General features: G+C 34.2%; 5 protein-coding genes across 5 annotated transcripts; 3 read left to right on the forward strand and 2 right to left on the reverse strand.

The window, feature by feature from the left end:
- Nucleotides 1–391: 391 nt before the first annotated feature.
- Nucleotides 392–3,351, forward strand: LOC106713791 (hypodermin-B-like). The gene is made up of 5 exons (XM_014506652.2): nt 392–560; nt 1,411–1,614; nt 2,020–2,249; nt 2,378–2,568; nt 3,141–3,351. The coding sequence occupies exons 1-5, from the start codon at nt 497–499 to the stop codon at nt 3,349–3,351; spliced, it is 900 nt and encodes a 299-aa protein (XP_014362138.2). The 5' UTR covers nt 392–496.
- Nucleotides 3,352–7,455: 4,104 nt separating this feature from the next.
- Nucleotides 7,456–8,903, forward strand: LOC106713758 (ultraviolet-B receptor UVR8). The gene is made up of 3 exons (XM_014506607.2): nt 7,456–7,510; nt 7,584–8,457; nt 8,662–8,903. Exons 1-3 carry the CDS (start codon nt 7,493–7,495, stop codon nt 8,901–8,903), a joined length of 1,134 nt encoding a protein of 377 aa, XP_014362093.2. The 5' UTR covers nt 7,456–7,492.
- A 6,668-nt stretch (nt 8,904–15,571) lies between these two features.
- On the reverse strand, nt 15,572–16,548 carry LOC106713780 (coiled-coil domain-containing protein 43). The gene is made up of 4 exons (XM_014506639.2): nt 16,379–16,548; nt 16,090–16,308; nt 15,862–16,007; nt 15,572–15,779 (listed from the first exon to the last, which is right to left on the reverse strand). The coding sequence occupies exons 1-4, from the start codon at nt 16,541–16,543 to the stop codon at nt 15,707–15,709; spliced, it is 603 nt and encodes a 200-aa protein (XP_014362125.2). The 5' UTR covers nt 16,544–16,548; the 3' UTR covers nt 15,572–15,706.
- Nucleotides 16,549–16,956: 408 nt separating this feature from the next.
- Nucleotides 16,957–18,402, forward strand: LOC106713754 (proteasome subunit alpha type-7-1). The gene is made up of 3 exons (XM_014506604.2): nt 16,957–17,158; nt 17,226–17,696; nt 18,159–18,402. Exons 1-3 carry the CDS (start codon nt 17,057–17,059, stop codon nt 18,333–18,335), a joined length of 750 nt encoding a protein of 249 aa, XP_014362090.1. The 5' UTR covers nt 16,957–17,056; the 3' UTR covers nt 18,336–18,402.
- Nucleotides 18,403–18,545: 143 nt separating this feature from the next.
- Nucleotides 18,546–20,398, reverse strand: LOC106713691. The gene is made up of 6 exons (XM_045680208.1): nt 20,027–20,398; nt 19,806–19,953; nt 19,472–19,606; nt 19,304–19,370; nt 18,799–19,072; nt 18,546–18,689 (listed from the first exon to the last, which is right to left on the reverse strand). The coding sequence occupies exons 1-6, from the start codon at nt 20,396–20,398 to the stop codon at nt 18,546–18,548; spliced, it is 1,140 nt and encodes a 379-aa protein (XP_045536164.1).
- Between the last annotated feature and the right edge of the window lie 197 nt (nt 20,399–20,595).

The following is a 20,595-nucleotide window of genomic DNA, read 5'->3' on the forward strand; positions in this document are numbered from 1 at the left end:
AAAGCAGCAGCAAGCGAGAGCCATCCAATTTACAACAAACTTCAACGGAAACAAAAAACGTAGCAACAAAAACGGTACATGTTTCGTACCCAATTATACTACTACGGAAAATATTACAATTTTCAAATAAATACAGTATACTGTGTTGGTACCATGTTATTCTTTTTGTAATCAATCAAAAATCATTTACTGTTAAAAACTGTGGGGCGATGTAATCTACACTAATATAACAAAGAGGAAAGATTTGATTGTTTGTTTGTTTCTTTGAATTGTATAGTCTCCGAAACTAATAAATCGATTTGAAAAATTCACTTTTGGGAAGCTACAGTATCCCCTGGTGAAATAGGCTATATTTATTACTAGATTTTTTTAATTCCGCGCGGACGAAGTCGCGGGTAACTGCTAGATATTTTTGCTAGTCTTCGTAATTCGTAATTAAAAAGAATAATGCGAAAAATTAATCTTTTTGTAATCCTATTGGCAAGAACTCGCGCTAATGAAACAATTGTTGCTGCTTTCGCTTACAATAAACGTAATTCATAGTTTTCGACATGGTGGAGGTAATAAAAAAAATCCTTATCTTCTTATTCTTAGTTATCCTTATCCTTCTATTTTATTTGTAAAATCAATAAGAGCTATCTTACTAACGCAAAAATAGGAAGGGGAAGAGAATTTTGAACAAAAATGTGTAATATCCTCTTTCTGTGCGTTTGACTACATTTAATTGACAGAGGTTCTCACCTAGCGTCTATAAATGCGGAAGACTGGACTAAGTGGTTATTTCACTATTATAGCGAATATGTAAAAAACTATCTTTTTTATTGTATAAAAATGTATTTAATTAAAATTATATTTCTACTATCTAATTATCTTTCTACACTAGCTTCTTTCTACCAATAGTGGTATCATAAAAAAAAAGAATGTTTAAAAGAATCCAGATGGTACAAAAGGGCAATTAATGACAGCGACGCGGCCCCAAATTGCGCAACTATTCTCTTTCTTACAAATGTATGTGTATTTTGTACGAAAAATAGTTTTTATTAAACATTGTTATTTTGAAACTTTACTTAACCTAGTATTGTATATTTTTACCGTAAAAATAATAAAATCTTTTATAAAAAAAAAACCTATCGTAGTACAGACTTACAAGCCAATTTTGTTGAATTTACTTTATTAAGTTCTATGAAATATTCTTCAATATTACTAATATTATAAATGCGGAAGGATGTTTGTTTGAACGCATCTCTAGAAAGGCACAACGAATCACGTTGAAATTTGGCACAGATGTAGAATGTAGTCTGGAAGAACGCATAGGCTACTAATTAAGTATTTTTTAATCCCACACGGACGGAGTTGCGAGCGACAGCTAGTCTTCAATATATCACGCAAATAGTATTGTTATTTTTACAGAGAGGTCCAGATTCACAGGTCATGTGGTGGGGGGATTGGAAGTACCCATAGTGATGTACCCGCACGTGGCCCAGGTCCTCACCCTCTACACTACCTGCGGTGGCTCAGTCATTAGCGACCGGGTAGTAATAACAGCGGCTCACTGCTTATACCTAAACGAAATGGAGAGAAATGTGGATGCAAAGGATCTTTTCGTTTATCTTGGTATATGAATATAATCTGTGCTAATGTTACCAATATAAAAGATTTCACTGGTCTCTATGTTTCCTAGATAGTAAGAGACCTTGGCTGCATTCTGCTCCAAATACTGAGGTGGTTTGCTATTCTTTAGTATTAAATTCTACAGTTTTTCTTTGTCGACGCAGCATGATGAATAGTTGCGGGAATTCACCGTATTATCTCGGACTTATCCTTATAGCGACTATCCAGCAACGGATTTTGTCGACTAGTAAAAACAAACAATGTACTCAGATAAATTAAAAAGCACATGAACATACATACCGTAAGATTCCACTACCTAAGATCTCGTAACATTACTCGTACTTCTCTAAATTTTCAAAGATAATGTAAGAGAAGATAATATGTTGTCAGATATGGTACTAATTCCAGGATCCGATGTATTAAGCCAAGGTGTAAAATACAACGTGTGTAAAGTTGTCATCCACGAGCGGTATCGGGGCCCAGATGATGTGAACTTTTATTTTTATGATATTGGCTTAATTTTGCTATCACGTAAAATAAGATTTGGTCCTACGGTCAGAAAAGTTGAGATAGCGGAAAACAGTAATTTTAGAAACACTAAATATAGTTTCACTTTAGCTGGCTTCGGAACTGTTACGGTAAGTAAATTAAATAATATAGAAAAATCTTTACTACAAAATATCAATCGAGAATTGAATGAGTGTTAGGGTACTTTTTAGAATATTAAAGTAAATTAAATATTACGTTAATTATTAATTATTTACAGAATGTGAATCCAGCCAGCCCATCCAAAAAACTTAAGGCGACCCGAATGTACTACGTGAAAACAAAAACATGTAATGAAAGTCAGTCTTTTCGAGAGGTTATGGAGGTACCAAATCACATGTTTTGCTTGATCGGCCAAGGTTGGACTAGCGATTGCTTTGGCGATTCAGGTTCTGGTATTATTTGGAAAAGGTAAAATATTACAAATAAGGGCGCGGTTCATTAATCGATAACTCGGTCGTTATATAGCTTGCGAGGTGCAAGAGATTTCTTGTTCATGCATGAACTCTCGCACGCCATAGCGCTCGCAAGAACCGTTTTTCATTAGTCGATAGCGCCCGCAAGAGTTGGGCGATAATCTTTGGCGTTGAGCTTTTCCTTACCGCGCATTGTACACGTAAACTGGATCCCCGCACGACGCTTACATTTCGTCGACCAATCATTTTCATTAGCCGTTAGCCCGTATGTGTCAATTCCCCACATGCCAGGTTATCGACTTATGAAATCTCGCCCTTAGATTGTGGAACATGCTTAGTTACAAAAATTAGTCACCTGTGCGCTTAATTTCAAACTCTCGCCCTCTCTCTCTCTCTCTCTCTTAAATTTAATAAATTCTAAATTCAACCGGAAAGTTCGAATTAGCAACCGATCTTAGATCATATATTTTAAATAGCGATCATTGTATTTGAATTCGCAATTAATAAATCGCTTTATAGTTGCACTTGTGTAAAAAATGCTTATGATACTTTCATTTGTATTTTCAGGTACTTGGTAGGAATAGTAACGACGGGACGAGATAACTTCTGCGGTTCAGATACACTTCCGTCAATGTATACAGACGTCGTGTATTTTAGGAAATGGGTCAATGCGAAGACAATCGAACTTGAGTCAACGGCTGTCGAGCAATGTCGGAGTAAAAAAAGAGGCAAAAAACTATTAAGATCTAAGATGGAATTAACAGTACAATTAACTTGAGTTCTTATGAATATAATCTTCCGTTTAAATGTGTATAAAATTAAAACAGAAATATGTCTGTAATAAATTGTATGAAACCGCTTTATTGTGCGAACACAAAGTAATTTCCTTTTTTATTTAGTATTTGAATATTTTGATGTTAAATATATCATTAAAAGGAGTCCCTTTAGACAAGGTTCCGAAGATACTGGCGGCGTTCCCCCTTTAAACAGCTAGACTAATTCTTTGTCCGAGGTAGCTGCCAGCTCTTCTGTCTCCTGTGATGTGGACTAACCTTAAATTACATATATTAAGTACACAAAGTTGTACACAGTATGTAAATAAGAAAAGACTTTCTTAGAATTCCAGAGAGGAAATTGATGTTAGCCTCTACATAGAAAGATTTCCGGTAAGCCTTTAGCAGTAGGTCTGTGGAACGCTTTTGCTTAATGTAGTCATTACCGGACTTAATGGCGCGCATTAGACAAGTCATTCCCGCTCTTTATGCATAGCGAGCAACCTTTGTAGAGCTTGTTATTCATTTGTCCCACAGAAAATCCAATAATCTATGGAAAAGCTAATTTCTGTTTCGTTTAAATCTATTGCCACCTTATCCATATTTTATTTTGCAGAAATATTATTGAATTTACTGACTTTATTGACTTTATCACCTATTTAATTTGTTCAGTCAAACGTGACACTCTTGTCACACATTCATAGTTCACCAATTAAAAAAATCCTTCTAAACAGTTGTATGGACTTAAGCCGCGTTCACATTTGCCTGACGTGTTGTGTCGTGACGCTTTCTGTCGTGATGGCTACTGTTCACATCTATGTGACGCGTTATGACGCATTTTTAATCAGTTCCGTTATAGCTCTCGGAGAGTTTACACATTCGCAATGTTTTTTCATGAATCATCCGATTCGGATTCAGATTATGAAGAAGATATGCAGTTATTGGCACTGGCAACACTTCTAATAAAACAAAAAAAGAGAAGAAGATATTGGATACATCCAGTAAATACAAAAAGATAGTTTAGTTTTAATAGATTGATCCTTATATTGTTTACATTTTGTATCATAAATCGCTTTATATTGTCGTACGTACTCGATCAGCTCGTCGTCCATACCTTCTGACGCGTCACAACACGACACGTGCGCGTGCACACTAGTCCGACCCGCTGTGTCGTGTCGCTGCGCCGTCCCCCGCACCTCACCCAACTGACGCGGACCGGGATCGCTACTGACGCGACACGACACAAGCCATCACGACACACTGCGTCAGAGAAGTGTGCACGCAACCATATTAATTGTATGAGACCGATACCTTTCTGACGCATCACGACACAACACGTCAGGCAAATGTGAACGCGGCTTTAATTGAACGTATTTTAAATCAGTATGAATTATGGTCGAATTTCGACAACTAGTAAATGTAAAAAAGAAAAAAACTCAAAAAAAAAGAAAACTCGTGTTAAAATACGGTTGGATATTCCGAGCCATCTTCCTTTGCATTTGCTTGTAGCATTTCCGATATGTGCACATTGTCACGTAATGTAATTTGTATGCGTCATTTTATTCTCAGACCTGACACCGAATATGACGATTATAATCGCAATAGGAAAGCATTTGGTAAAAAGTCAAAATGAAGCTTATTGATCAAGTTGTTGAATAAAACATAATAAAAAATATCCATGTGTGACAATCACAAACCGTTTAAATATAAAACAACCTTCTAAATTACATTATTGACCGTAGATAAAAGCTTTTTTTTATATAGAAATTATTTCTTTTTAGACAAGTATCACATAGACACACACAATTACAAAGAAAACAAAAGGAACAAAAAGCGTGCAGTAAAAGGTGTTTTTTGCTACGTAGCCATTTAAAAAATTTAAAAGTAGCGTGCTTGCCGAGACATCGTACTGTGCTCGCTAAATATTACACAACCTTCAGGCAAGGCCTTTAAATAAAACATGTCTGGTGAGGGCATTGACATTTTGTTTTCGAGTCAGCATATCTTATGTCGTTTTCTTTTTAAAAAATATTTAATTCTAGTTGTTAAGATCTTAACTTATCAAATTATGAATTACTAAATTTTACATAATATATCTTTAAAAAACTTACGTTGTAATTTCGTCTGGCTTACTTACGAATTATAGCTATTAAATTTAAATGATTGATTTGTTAGATAAGTCTTTATATCAAGTTCTTGTAAAATCAAGAATGAAAAACCCTTTAGCGAAAAAATATCAACGCCCCGTTTGAAAGAACAATTTTTTTTTTTTAAATGAAACTCGTTAGTAAGTTGTACTCGAAGACTCGAAGACAAATATTTTCACAAAGATAACCAAGAAAGTTCCCCCGTGTAACATACTTGTTATCTTCACGAGTAAAACTTTATCACATTACCTATTGTGATTCTTAAAGATGAACAAGAAGAAATATTTAATGATAAAAAAAGAAAATGGAATCCGCGGTAAAAGATACCTTTTATACAAGAAGTTAGCCGATGCCGATGTTTTTAAGATTTCTGGAATATTTTGTCTGGCTGTTTGCATTTTTGCCATTTTTTTGGGGATCATTGTATCTAGTAGTAAAGATATATTTTGTCTGTTATCTATTACAATAATAAATCTGCATTACATACTGAAAGTTAAGTAATTAATATAGATATGTTAATTACTTAACCTTCTATAGTTTTCGATAATTTAGATATAAATTATCTGTATTTACTAACAAAATTGACAAGAGTTAAGAGACGGGGAATTTAAATAATATTTAACTTCTGTTTTGAGAACTGATTACGAAGATATTCTCCCTATCAGTTAAGTACAACTATATTATAAGTTTTTTTTAACGATAATGTGGATATAAATATACGTAATTAACTTTAGCGCTAACAACACTATTTCGCTAACGAACAAGTGCTCGTCGTCGTTGCAAGCAATTACGACGAGAAATTATGCAGCGCCATGCCGTCACGCCACATTACCTGTGCCCCGAAGCGAATACTCTACGCTGCTTACGTGTCGAGATATCGTATGTACACATATCATGGACAACACTAACTAAAATTTATTAAGTAGCAATCTATAACACCAGGGTTATGAAGAAACCGTTCTTTGCTTAATTGTCGTGCGAAATTGCCATCTTAGGCAGTGTGCCTGCTTCCTCTAAGATTGTCAGCAAAATTGCTATTCCCCGGTGCAATTGATATTCAAGGACGTGGCGTCCGAAATTGACACCAGGAGACTACTGTTTGTTAAATTGAATATAATGATGAAATGTCCTAAGGCCCATCGTACACAAGGCAACCCAAATCTTCGAAACCCGGCAAGTTCAGTCCCTAAGCAACTTACGCAATATCATAGAGGTCCGTACACAGCGCGCGATGCCGCGATTTCTATCATCGCAAAACCCAATCGCTGGCAACTTGTTGGTGAAGATCGTTGTGAGAAAAGTTACTGCGATTTTTCAAGACGTCGGAGCAAACCTATACAGTTAACATGTAGGCGTTATGGTTTTACTGACTAAATAGACGACCTGCGACGACTATTCACGTTATGTGTACGCAGCGCGCGCAACGTGATTCTCGCGACGCAACCACACAACATTATTTTGGACGATTTATGTTGCCTTGTGTACGAATGGCCTTAGTGTCTACAATTGTGGATAAACTTCAAAACTAAAGAATTTGCGCTTAAAGAATTCATTTTATAATTATATTTTTTTTTCGAAACTCTAAATAACTATACCTGACACAAAAAAGGCTCTACAGATTGTTTACTGTTAACGGACACCTTTATATAATAAACAAATATATAATTAACATAATAATTTTATTACGTAATGAAATAAAAACTTCTTGAGCTAAAAGCATTTTTTTTAGTGTTAGGTATATTTCTAGAGGGTTCATGAACGAATGTTTTATTGATATACGTTACTCCATATGACACTGACTTTGACATCAAATCAAATGTCAAAGCGACGGCAAAGGGGCAAAGCAAAGGCACGTCAATGTCAATGACTGTCAAAGAAATGTTAAATTTTCTACAAATAAAATAAAACATTTTGTTTTAGTGATCAAATACTTAAAGTTATTTTAAAAATGTAATCAGAGAGTACAGAGGGGCAATTTTAAATTACGAATCTCAAAAAAATGAAGTTGTGGGCTTGGGTAAATATGCATAACGAGTTGTTATTTTCCTTGCTTTAAAGCAAAATAGTACTAGTAATAAATAAAATTACAGGGAGCAAACTCGCACGGTCAACTAGGTGTTGGTATCGTTAACGAACAAGTAGAAAAACCAACTAGGGTTGACCTACCAGAGTCTTGTAACAATATAAAACAATTATCATGTGGTGGGGGCCATACTCTTCTTCTAGACAACGAAGGTAAACTTTACTCATGTGGATGGAATTTAAATAAACAAATAGCTATTGATGACGAAAATTTAAAAGAATCTGCATCATTTAAAAGAGTGTGGTGTCTCAGCGGCATCACATTCACAAATATAACTACAGGATGGGACTTCAGTGGTGCAGTCTCTAACGAAAACTTCCTTTTTGTGTGGGGCTCAAATAACAATGGACAATTGGGACTACCCAAAGCACAATTTTCTGAACTTCAAAAACCATTTAGGCTACAAGTAAATGCATGTTCTATTTCAATGGGTTTGAGGCACACTGCTATTATTAATTCTAAAGGTGAAGTATGGGTCACAGGCTGTGGAAAACATGGGCAACTGGGTCTTGGAAAGGAGATATTATTTTCAGATAGATTTCAAAAAGTTACAAAAATTGGTAAAATATCTCATATTGCTTGTGGGCAAAATCATACAGTTACTTGGTCTTCCAAAGAAAATGCTTTATATGTATGGGGTGATAATAAACATGGCCAGTTATTACAGCTTTGCAGTACAAAACTTTGGCTAAGAAATGTTTATGAGCCACAAAAAGTTGACATAGGCATAAAAAAGAAAGTCAGAAAGTTGTTAAGTGGATGGACAAACATATTGCTATTGCTTGAAGATAGTACAATTCTTACATGGGGTCGTAATAATTATTCCCAACTTGGTACTGATGAGCCATTTACAGGAAAATTAATAAATATAAACCTCCCAGGTAAGTAAAAGATTATTGTTTTTGCTTTTAATAATGCAATTTCCATCTACCAGATACATAAAAGTTATAGGTTGCCAGCCTTTTAGGAACTTAGTTTTACCACCAATCATAAATTATTTGATACAGAAAACACTTTTAGTGGTTATAAACATTAATTGTTTGAGTAATTCAAAAATATTAATACTAAAAACTTAATAATTTCAGGTAATAGAGGAGTAAAAGATGTAGCCTTAGGTTCAGAGCACACAATATGTTTGGCTGAAGACAATACTTTATGGGCATGGGGGTGGAATGAGCATGCCAATACAGGCATTTCCCTAGATCCAGTCATACATTGTCCAACTTTAGTGCCCTTTGATTGTGATGGCAATGAAATAATACAAATTTATGCAGGAGGTGCTCATAATTTTATTGTAACCCAAGAGAAAAATAATTATGAAGAATGACTAGTATCTTAAGTATAATATAATACAATAATATTAGCTATGAGAATACTTCAATTATACGATATTTTCTAAACAAAACTAATTTGATCTATATTTATATAGAAGTATGAAGAAATTATGTTTAAAACATATTTTCTTTGCCTAATATTTTGTTAATTGTTGTAATTTAAAAAAAAAAAATTATTACCTTGAAAACTATAGGCCACTTAAAACATAGCTGTTTAAAAACTAAATAGTCATTAAATAAAAGCTCAATTGTGATAAATGTATTTATTAGTTACCAATTCAAACACAAGGGATACATTTTTAATTATATTTTTTATTCTATTCACAATAGAAATAGCAAGCTATACTTCATAAAGTTACTATTTACTCTAGAACACAAGAGAAGTGCCTAGATGAAATGTTCTTTTGATGGCCAAGGCAAACAAAACACAATATTGCTCTATATTTATTAATCTAATCTTCCATGATAGGCCAACATTATGCGAATTGTTTTTGAAATTTCAAATTAACATTAGTATATCATATGTAGTCAGAGCATTAAATATATGTCGGAGGAAGTCATTGAAGGAGTTGCTTGTTGATTGTACCTTTTGTAAACCTTAATTGAATTTAATACGAATTTTTACATTGTTATAATTCCTAAAACATATTTCTGAAAACAAATTTGTAATTATAATAGAAACTAAAGTAAGTAGGAAGTTATCAAGTCGTCGTAGTCAAATGAATTACTTTGTACGCATAATGTGCAATGTTTAATGTTTATTGAAATTTAAAAGCTTTTCTAATCATTATCAGATTCTAATTTTAATTCGATTTTACTTTATTAGTTACGTTTTTCTTAGATTAAATAACAATATGATTGTAATTTAAGTAATGACCAAAAAGAGCAGAGCACTTGGCTAGAGTGTGGTCGAGGCGCCATCTTTATATAAGGTACAGTTGTGAGGGAGCTCGGTGTTGTTGTGTGGATGCGATCGAGTTGGATCCTTGAAGTTTGTTCGCTAGTGGTGTTAAAGATTGGTGCTTTGAACTCACTGCTCGGTCTTAAAAGTTACAATTTCTCTTTTCATTATTAATTATCTATGTACATTGAACTGTTAAGTACGTGTAACCTAAAAATAACGCGTAACTGTGATTTTAAAGTGATTTAACGTGCTCACATTAAATTAAACATTTTGAAAGACTGTATAAACGTGTTTTGTGCCCGCACTTCACCCTCATGACGCCCACCAAGTCCGGAACTCCTGCAAATGATGTCGTCGAGAAAAGTATTTCTCCGACATCAGAAGTGGGATCGGTGCCGGCACAAAATGAGGATCTACGGACACCAGCAGACGACGGATGGCGTGCACTATTCGAGGCACAGCAAACCAGCATGCGGCTGCTCGTGGAGGCGCTATCCAACCCACCGAAAATGGAAGACAATACCATCACGCTGCCTAAATTTGAACCGGAAGATGCAGACAGCGACGCACGTGCCTGGTTAGCAACGGCGGATATCTGCTTATCGGACCGCGATATACAGGGAAGTCAATTAGTTCGTATAATTAGTAAAGCCATGAGAGGTTCAGCTGCAACATGGTTTTCCTAAATAGCTTTTTCTAATATGAAGTGGATAGAATTTAAGGAAATTTTTCTTTCCCGCTTTGATACGCTTGAAACGTGTGCAGCGGCGATACTAAACACGCTTAATAGTAAACCACACGAAGGTGAAAGCCTCGCTGCATATGCTAGTCGTCTGTTTACTTTGCTTATGTCACGTTGGGATAGGAAGAGATAGTGGTATCGCTAATACTTGCACATGTGGGGCAAATTGAGCCGCGACTACAACGTCACATATTTTCGGAGGAGATAACTACCCGCATTAAAATGCAGCGAGAGCTGATGGCCTTTTTACCGCAAAAGAAGTTACCAAGAGGCAGCGAAAACTGTTACAAGCGCCGCACATGATAATAATCGTCTTAGGTTAAGTTCGATATTAACCAAATGTTACTCTTGCGGAAAGTTTGGTCATAAATCCTTTGAATGTTCCAGCCGACCGCAAGACAAGCAGCAAACAACTCCGTTCTTCGAGCGCCCCAACACGGTCGTTGCTACACGGACCTCTGTCACCTGTTTCAAGTGTGGTGTTGAGGGCCACGTTTCATCACGGTGCTCAAAGGCATTTCCGGTAGCAGGCAGCAGCTCCCAACCCAGCGTTGTGAAGCGAGTGGACATGTGCGATGTGAGACCTGTCACCAGAATAATCACTCAATTTGTTACCCCTAAACATGAGACATGTTTGAAGATATTGAGCGACTCCATGGAATTACTTTTGGTTGAAGAATTGTGAGTAAATAGAAACTAAACTTGAAACGACGCTCCTGTCATGTAAGTCTCCTTAATAAGCAGGAAAACAGAAAGCATGTTGATGACTATCAGACGATGACTATAACATAGGAAACATGGTGAGCTCAATCCATTTTATACTAACTAACTACTTATTAGAAAATCATAGCCTTAAAGTACAAATGAATATCTTTAACGAATTTGTAACCATACAGGTCACAGTTTAATGTACATGTGTAATGAGTATAGTCACCTAATGATGATGTTTTAGTTTGTGTTTAAAAGAAATATCTTTTGCTGGTATTTAATCCAGATTACACATTGATACCTCTGGCACTTTCTCATTCAACCAAAACTGTTGTATAATGTTTTCAAGTTTTTCAGTATTACAAATAGCAAAAGTTGACACTAAACTTTTATTTTTACTTGATGAGTTATTAGAGACAGTATCTCCCACCACATATCCAAAGAGTGTATTTTGTAAGACAGGACCATTAAGTATACAATTTAATATTACCATTCAAAAGTATGTTAAAATATACATCAGCTCCTAAAAGTAATGAAAGCTCATCAGGTGCGTTGAAATTATCATCAGACAAAAATACATTCTTTGGTAATTTGTACTGCTTTATATCAATCTGTTGTTAAGGCAATTGTGTGGTTATAGAATAAAAATAAAATAACTTTATTGTTTTCCCTATGGGTATGGGACTGGTGTCCAAACTAGGGTGATACCCTATGTGATGGATCACCAGGCGCCCGCCCCACAGACCACAAAATATACAATTGAACATAGTACAATCAAATTTTACAAAGTGGTTATGATTTTAATTAGTTATGATAACAATGTTTATATTTTTCAACAGAGGTTTGCTATTAAGAGTTACAGTGTGATGTATGTGTATGTGTGTATATGTGTGTGTATGTGTTAGGTGTATGTTATGTTCGTATTACAGTGGATGAGCGTTTGTGTTTGAATTTTGTATGTATGTTGTACAGAACTTTCTCTGTTTCTTCATAATCTAACTCTTCTAACCATTTAGAGAGCTTTGCCTTACACAGTCTTTTAGTTAGTGGAAATAAATCTAAAGATTTGTTTAGTTTGTTGATAGAATAAACTACATTACATTTAATGTGCAGTTGCACACCTTGCACTGGAGAATAAATATCAAGATGCTTCCAAGAAATATGTTTACCTTTAACCTAATATTTCTGATTGTTTTTTTTATCATTTGAAAATTTTAGTTGATATTGAAAAGCATGTTTACCAGGCCTGTGGATTTAACACAAATGTAAAATCTAATAAATTCATTAAGATACCAGAACAATAATGTTGAATATTTGTATGTTCAAAATTGTTAGAGAAAAATTCAAAGTTCAAAGGTCAAATCTTGACAAGTGTTGGATAATTCAAGACATAGTGTGCTGTTGTATGGACATTTTTAGTTGAATTAATTTCACAACAGCCATGTAGGTGAGCTGTTGTGTAAACATTTTAGTAGACATGGTTCTTGATAAACAAAATTAGCAGTAAAATTAGAAAGTCAGTAAGAAATTCCTGTGATTGTAAACATTGTTTCATTACACTTTAACATTAATTCATGATGTTGTCCCTTGCCTAAGGGCGGGAGTGTCGCGAACGCACGCGAATTAGTTCGGTAAAAAAAAAAAAAAAAGAACTAAGTATTTGAACTAGCAACATTTTTCTCCTGTCAACTTCGGAATGTTTTCATTATGGAGGGTGGTGTTTGACTCACTTTGGCTGAATAATATGAGAGGGCGGACAGAGATTGCGATTCAGTTTTGATGCTGAGAAGCGGTTGGTAAGCGATGATTCAGGGAAACAGTTGGTGAGCGATTATACAGTTTCCCTTGGTATCAGAGGTACAGTTTATATGCGATGTTACTGTGTCATGTATGTATCAATGCGGTGGGTTGTTTGTTGGTATTTGTCAGAGAGGTTTAGACCGTGTGGATAGGGATGGCTATATGGGGTGGTGGAGGCAATTTGGGGTTCGGAACCCTTGCTTTAGGATGTCCATCTTACATAGGGATCGACGGGGTGCGTAGGTGCCTCGATTGAGTGACGAGTGCGGCCCGATTTGGAGTTAAAATCGACGGGGTACGTTGGTGCCTCGATTCAGATGCGTGTGCACATGCGTGTGTAGGTGCGTATGTTCAGAGTGGACGGTTCGTGACTGCAGTGATAGAGGTGTAGTTTTGTTAGAGGCGTGGTGGCCATTGAAAGTCAAACCAGTTAAGGGCGAGGTGGCCATTAAATTGACAGTTAAGGGCGAGGTGGCCATTAAATTGACAGTTAAGGGCGAGGTGGCCATTGAAAGTCAAACCAGTTAAGGGCGAGGTGGCCATTGAAAGTCAAACCAGTTAAGGGCGAGGTGGCCATTAAATTGACAGTTAAGGGCGAGGTGGCCATTAAAAGTCAAACCAGTTAAGGGCGAGGTGGCCATTGAAAATAAACTATTAGAGATAAAGGCGAGGTGGCCGTTGAAAGAAATAAGTTTACAAAGGCGAGGTGGCCTATGGATGTTACTGTTATTATTATTGTACTTCTGAGGTTTTTATGGTTGTGATATGTTTGTTTAGTCAACAGTAGCCGAACTCTACCGAAATATTTTCTTATTTCAGACAACGATGATGCTCGGCCTTCAACATCACACGAGGCCGTGTGATATGTCAGGACGGCCGTGTCGGAGGAAGTCATTGAAGGAGTTGCTTGTTGATTGTACCTTTTGTAAACCTTAATTGAATTTAATACGAATTTTTACATTGTTATAATTCCTAAAACATATTTCTGAAAACAAATTTGTAATTATAATAGAAACTAAAGTAAGTAGGAAGTTATCAAGTCGTCGTAGTCAAATGAATTACTTTGTACGCATAATGTGCAATGTTTAATGTTTATTGAAATTTAAAAGCTTTTCTAATCATTATCAGATTCTAATTTTAATTCGATTTTACTTTATTAGTTACGTTTTTCTTAGATTAAATAACAATATGATTGTAATTTAAGTAATGACCAAAAAGAGCAGAGCACTTGGCTAGAGTGTGGTCGAGGCGCCATCTTTATATAAGGTACAGTTGTGAGGGAGCTCGGTGTTGTTGTGTGGATGCGATCGAGTTGGATCCTTGAAGTTTGTTCGCTAGTGGTGTTAAAGATTGGTGCTTTGAACTCACTGCTCGGTCTTAAAAGTTACAATTTCTCTTTTCATTATTAATTATCTATGTACATTGAACTGTTAAGTACGTGTAACCTAAAAATAACGCGTAACTGTGATTTTAAAGTGATTTAACGTGCTCACATTAAATTAAACATTTTGAAAGACTGTATAAACGTGTTTTGTGCCCGCACTTCACCCTCATGACGCCCACCAAGTCCGGAACTCCTGCAAATGATGTCGTCGAGAAAAGTATTTCTCCGACATATATAACATGAGATGTCTAATTAAAAAAATACAAACTAGCACCAAAATACTTATACACAAATTTCAAATATACAATCATTTTAAAATCTTGGCATGTGCTATTTACTCCTCTTAAATGTTTAATAATTCAAACTGTATTCACTACATTTATAACAAAAAAAAAAAAACATTTTTCAACAAACCATAAAAATTAGTAAGCTCATAATAAAATAATCTATGACATAAGAAAATTATCATAAAAGGATTACATAATGACTTCAATAAAATGTGCCTTCAAATTATCCTAGACTGTGTTAGGTTCTATTTTCAACAAATGATTTTTTTTAATAAGAAACAAACTGCATGTGCATGCATAATACAATAATAAGTCAGTTATTAAAATAAGATTATTTATAATCTATGAAAAAGAAAGTAACATTTAGATGTGCGTAATTTAAAAGTAATTAAAACTTATTTAAATGTAGATTTGCAAATCAACAGTAATTTTGCTTACTATTTCAATAAATTACTATTTATTACATTTTTCCTTACTAATTGTAAATTTCTCATAAAAAATATAACTGACAGTTTTGTGAAGTTTTAAATGACTGAATTATATGCAAACATTGATTTGTTGATTTAATATTATACTTTTTTTATGTAAAAACACTACTTTTTAAATAAAATGCTGAAAATCTATTAAGTTTGCTTACATTATTAATTTAATGAAAATTAAAAATCCATCTACTAACACACAATATAGCCACTGAAGTGTAATTTATTTTTAAATTGTTAGTTGAGCATCAATTCTTTTACTTAGCACAGAGTACAAATAAAACATGTAAAAATTGAATTCTACAATTATGTTTTTATAAAACTAAAAATAGCTTTACATAACAAAATATGTTTTTGCATGATGATTTCCACATCAAACAAGGATACTATAATAAAAATCATAATTGAAGTTTGTGTTATCTAGGATATTTTAACAGCATTTCATATGATAATAATGAGCAACATAGCTCTTTACATTGCATGTTTCGTAGGCTACCTCTTCCTTTCACCTTTTTGTGTCTTACGCTTTTCCTTCTTTTCTTCTTTAAGCTGTTTCTGTTTTTCTCTGCAAAGATTAATAACACATGTTTTACATGAGCGATTATTATAAACAATTACTAAAAATCCACTAGTTATGCAATTCCAACCTGTCTTCTCTATCTTTTTCCCTTTTACGCTGAGCCTCAAGTCTGGCTTGTTCCCTTCTTTCTTTAGCAGCAGCAGCAACATCCAGGGCATTTGTGTTCTTTACCAAATCGGAGCTTTCCGGTTCTTCAGCATTGCACTGATCTTCCTGAAACAGGGCAATAAAACAAATGACATATTCAGAAGGGCTGAATTTATTCCCTGTAACAGTAGTATATTATTATAGTTACCTCATTATCTGAAAGTTGACTGTATTGAGATAAAATTGCTTCACGTATTTTTTTCTCCTCATCGGTATATTCTCGCCGTGTAGTGGTTGCAAGTGACTGTGATTCTAAGAGCTTAGCTAATTGGATGTCTACATTAGCCACAGGTTTCAACACTTCTTTAGGCTTACATGACTCCCATTTCTCTATTATTTCATTAATATGTTCTGATATATCACTCTCCTGTTAAATTTTCGTAGAAATTAAGAAAATTTAAATATTTATGCGTGTTCTAACCGCTATTTAAACTTACCAAAATTTCGGAAAGTATACCCTCCAGGGCATCTTTCTTTTCATCTACAGAATCCTCGCTTTCTAATATACCAGATATATAGTTGCCGAAAACTCCTTCATCAGTTTTCAAAGATTTTAACTTTGCACTTAACCATGGCTCAAATTCACTCACTGAAGCCGCCATATTGTCTATTTTCTATTTGACAGTTCTATTCTATGATTATTTTGGATTAATATTTCCCATATTATTCGAAATCGTCATTTTGTTTAAATTATATCTGACTGCTGTTATTCGTCTCGTATGCCAACGAAAGGTTTTTTGTTAAAAGGTTAATTTATAAATACTTTTATTCGTACTTTGGGTGAGAAGCTTAGTTGACCTTGGTTTACATTGCTTTTTTAAGGTAATACGACAAGCATGCCGTAGTTTTTTAATATCTTGTTCTATCTAATCTTATTTTAAAATTTTATTAGAAAATTGGGATCGACATAATGTATTTTTAACTTACTATTTCGAACTCATTATTAAGCTATTTATCTACATTGTGGTGCTATACTCTATGTGATTGAAAGTTTGACAGAAATGAATCGGCATCATTTCTGTTTCTGATTTGTCAATTTGAAGCTTGCCGTGATTCTCAGTATTGTTCAATTCTCTACGAATAATTTTAAATTTGTTTATAACTAAAATTTCAAGATGTCTGCAAGATATGACAGGGCCATTACCGTATTTTCGCCTGACGGTCATTTATTACAAGTAGAATATGCGCAAGAAGCTGTTCGAAAAGGATCAACAGCGGTAAGTTCTGCTTCACAAGGTGGTGACTTGCCTATTTGTTATATGTCTAAACAAAAACTTATTTCAGGTAGGTGTTCGTGGTAACGATGTCGTTGTTTTAGGGGTTGAAAAGAAATCTGTCGCCAAACTTCAAGAAGAAAGAACCGTTCGTAAGATTTGTCTGCTCGATGAACATGTAGTGATGGCCTTTGCCGGCTTGACTGCCGACGCTCGTATTCTTATAAATAGAGCACAAATCGAATGTCAATCTCACAAGCTCACTGTTGAAGATCCTGTTACATTAGAATATATTACGAGATATATTGCTGGTCTCAAACAAAAGTATACTCAAAGCAATGGACGTAGACCTTTCGGTATTTCGTGCCTTATTGGTGGTTTTGATTATGATGGTCAACCTCATTTATTCCAAACGGAACCATCTGGAATCTATTATGAATGGAAAGCTAATGCTACAGGGAGATCAGCAAAGACTGTAAGAGAGTTTTTGGAAAAAAATTATAATGCAGAGGAAGTTGCAACAGAAAAAGGTGCAGTGAAGGTATGTGAATTTTTCAATGGACTTGTAAATTTATCATTCAATTATGTGCCTCATTCAAAAATTACACATATTCCAAATAGATGTGTGTAGATCAGCTCTGAACCGATACAAATGTTCAACTCATGTAGGCTTGAGCCATTGAGTTGTGGCTCAACAACTCAATTTGGCATATCAGGGCTCAACGCAATGTACTATAACTATGCGACTCGAAGAGCAGAGTTGCATAATCATAATTCTGAAGTTACAAATTGAGCTGGTCCGCGAGCCAATTCACTAGTCTGCTTTACACATGCAAACTGTGAGTTGATCTGCAAGTCATTAATTTAAGTTGCATGACCCATGACTAATTTCAAACATGTTAGATACTTTATTGTAATTATTTTATGCTTTGAAGAACATTGTAGGGTTCTTAGCCAAAAAAACTTAACATCAATGTTTGATTTGTACTTTTAACTTTTGTAGCTGGCCATCAGAGCTCTTCTTGAAGTTGTACAGTCTGGACAAAAGAACTTGGAGATTGCAGTAATGAGACGTAACCAGTTAATGCAGATGCTTGATATTGACACTATCAACTCATATGTCTCAGTTATTGAAAAAGAAAAGGAGGAGGAAGCAGAAAAGAAAAAACAGAAAAAGTAGTAAGAACACTGTATTTTTATGTTTCCACAAATAAAGTTATGGCTAATAAAGGTAGTTTTAATCAATATAAATTTTATATGTAAACACAAGAATATGTTGTTAAAACCTAATTATCTTTATTGAAGATGCAAAAAAGAACACTATACTACTTAACACTAACTTTTTGAGTAATAATGTTTTGTAGTATCACTACTAAAAATGTATCAATATTTACAAATGGATAGTTTGTGAAATTTGAGTATATAATTCCTTTAAATTAGAGGAAGACTCTGGTGCAGAACTTTTATTTATGATTATATCATTAAACATTTGATCCCATTCACTGTGATAGTGGGTCATATTTTCGTCATGCCTCTGAAAAATTTATAAAGAACTTGATGTCTGCTTTTTATTTTTAAGAAAAAAATATACAAACCAATAATTATTTGGACTAAGTTTCTTAACACCAATATGGAAAGCTTACCTCAGTCATAGACACATCATCATTTTGATCATTACTAATGGAAGGAAGCACACAATTTAAGAACTGGTGATCAATTGGCTTTGTTACCATTTTTGTTGCAATATCATGTCTATTCTCATCACCTATATTGAATTCAGCTAAAAGCTCAACTCCCGAACTTTCAGATGGTACAGGATCAAGGTCAGGCATGTTTAGAAACTGCCCGGGGAAATTATCAACATTCTGCTGACATGAGTCATCACTAAATCCCATCAATGTATCTTGTGACTTATCTCTGTAAAGTTTCATTTATTAATAAAAATAAATTAGAATTAGAAAATCTATTTACTATAAAAAAAAAACAAACAAGCCTAATTTTAGAATTTTGTGTTAACTTAATTTACTAAGAAAAAAAAAACAAACAAATGAAAAAGCTGTAGGCTAATTCGCTTTGCTAATAGTAAATTGTTCGGCTACCCTCGTACTTGTATGAAAATATGAATAATAAAATAATTTTAAACCTTACCCAAAGTTCTGGAATCCATCACCAATACTAATATAATTATTTTCCAGAGGTTTTTCTGCTGATAGGACTAAAGGATGAGATGGAATAGTTGTTTAGGAATAATTTTGTAAAGGAAAATAGATAATAGGTAAATAAGTATTATTGTAGGATGGGAATTAGGATATAAACCTGGTAAATTTTGTTCTTTCTGCATATCATTGTTTTCACTATTAGGTATTAACCAGTCCCCAGAGATGCTATCGTCATCACCAAACTCATCTTGTACATCTACAAAACACCATGTTATTTGTAATATTAGGATACCTTTTTACGCAACATAAAGTTTTTTTATTATCTGTACAAGAAATAGCAAGAAATTTAGATGTTTTGCTGCTCACTATTAGACTCGAGATTTCCTCACCAACCTGTATCATTTTGACTATTGGATATAGGCCTTAAAAACACTTATTAGTTCTGATTATAATTTTAGTAAATATATATGAAAAGATATAATTTTTATTACCTTCAAATTCGTTTGTGACATTAAACTGTTTCGGTGAGCTTTGCATAAATAGTTCTTGTGCAGCTTTCTTCAGTGCAATTCTTAGTGCCCTTCGCGCTTTTTGAAGTGGAGTTATGAATGCACTTTGGTCAGTACAATTAAAAATGTTCTAAAAGGAATAGAAGAAATATTAGAGGAGCGCTTGAAGATTTAACAATTCTACTTGCAACAAGTTATATTACCTTGGGTTTTGAGTTTCGTTTTAACGTCAGCGCTTTTCTTGTAATTTTATTTAATAATTCAGGTCTGCCATATTGAAAAAAGTCATGAATATATTCATGCATGTAAGGATTACTTGAATTACAAAGTGGGTCTTGTAAATGCGAAGTAACTTTTCGAAAGCCATACAAGTTAAGTTGTCTAACAAAACTTGAAATATTGGTTGTTTTAAAAATAGAGTTATCGCATTGCAGATAACTGTGAAGTATTCTATAATTAAGGAGAATAGTTCTACCACTACCACCCCACAGTATTGCATCAGTGCGCATATTAAGCAGGTACCACAACTTATGAGGAAAGCGCATTTGAAAAATAGCATTTTTATCTTCTTGCATAGTTATTAACAATTATGAATTTTACAACACTTTTAAAAATGGCGCTTTCCTAAAACCTCACACCAATGGTCCATCTATGGTTTTTTCTTGTTTTTGGTTGTTTATCTTTTTTATATTGAGAAATGAAAAACATAGAAATCAATTCTGAAATTCATAATACTATTTTTAAATGAAAGGATGGAGCTAAATCTATTTAA

The sequence above is a fragment of the Papilio machaon genome, chromosome 1 (assembly GCF_912999745.1).
Source record: "Papilio machaon chromosome 1, ilPapMach1.1, whole genome shotgun sequence".
NCBI classification, from domain to species: Eukaryota; Metazoa; Arthropoda; class Insecta; order Lepidoptera; family Papilionidae; genus Papilio; species Papilio machaon.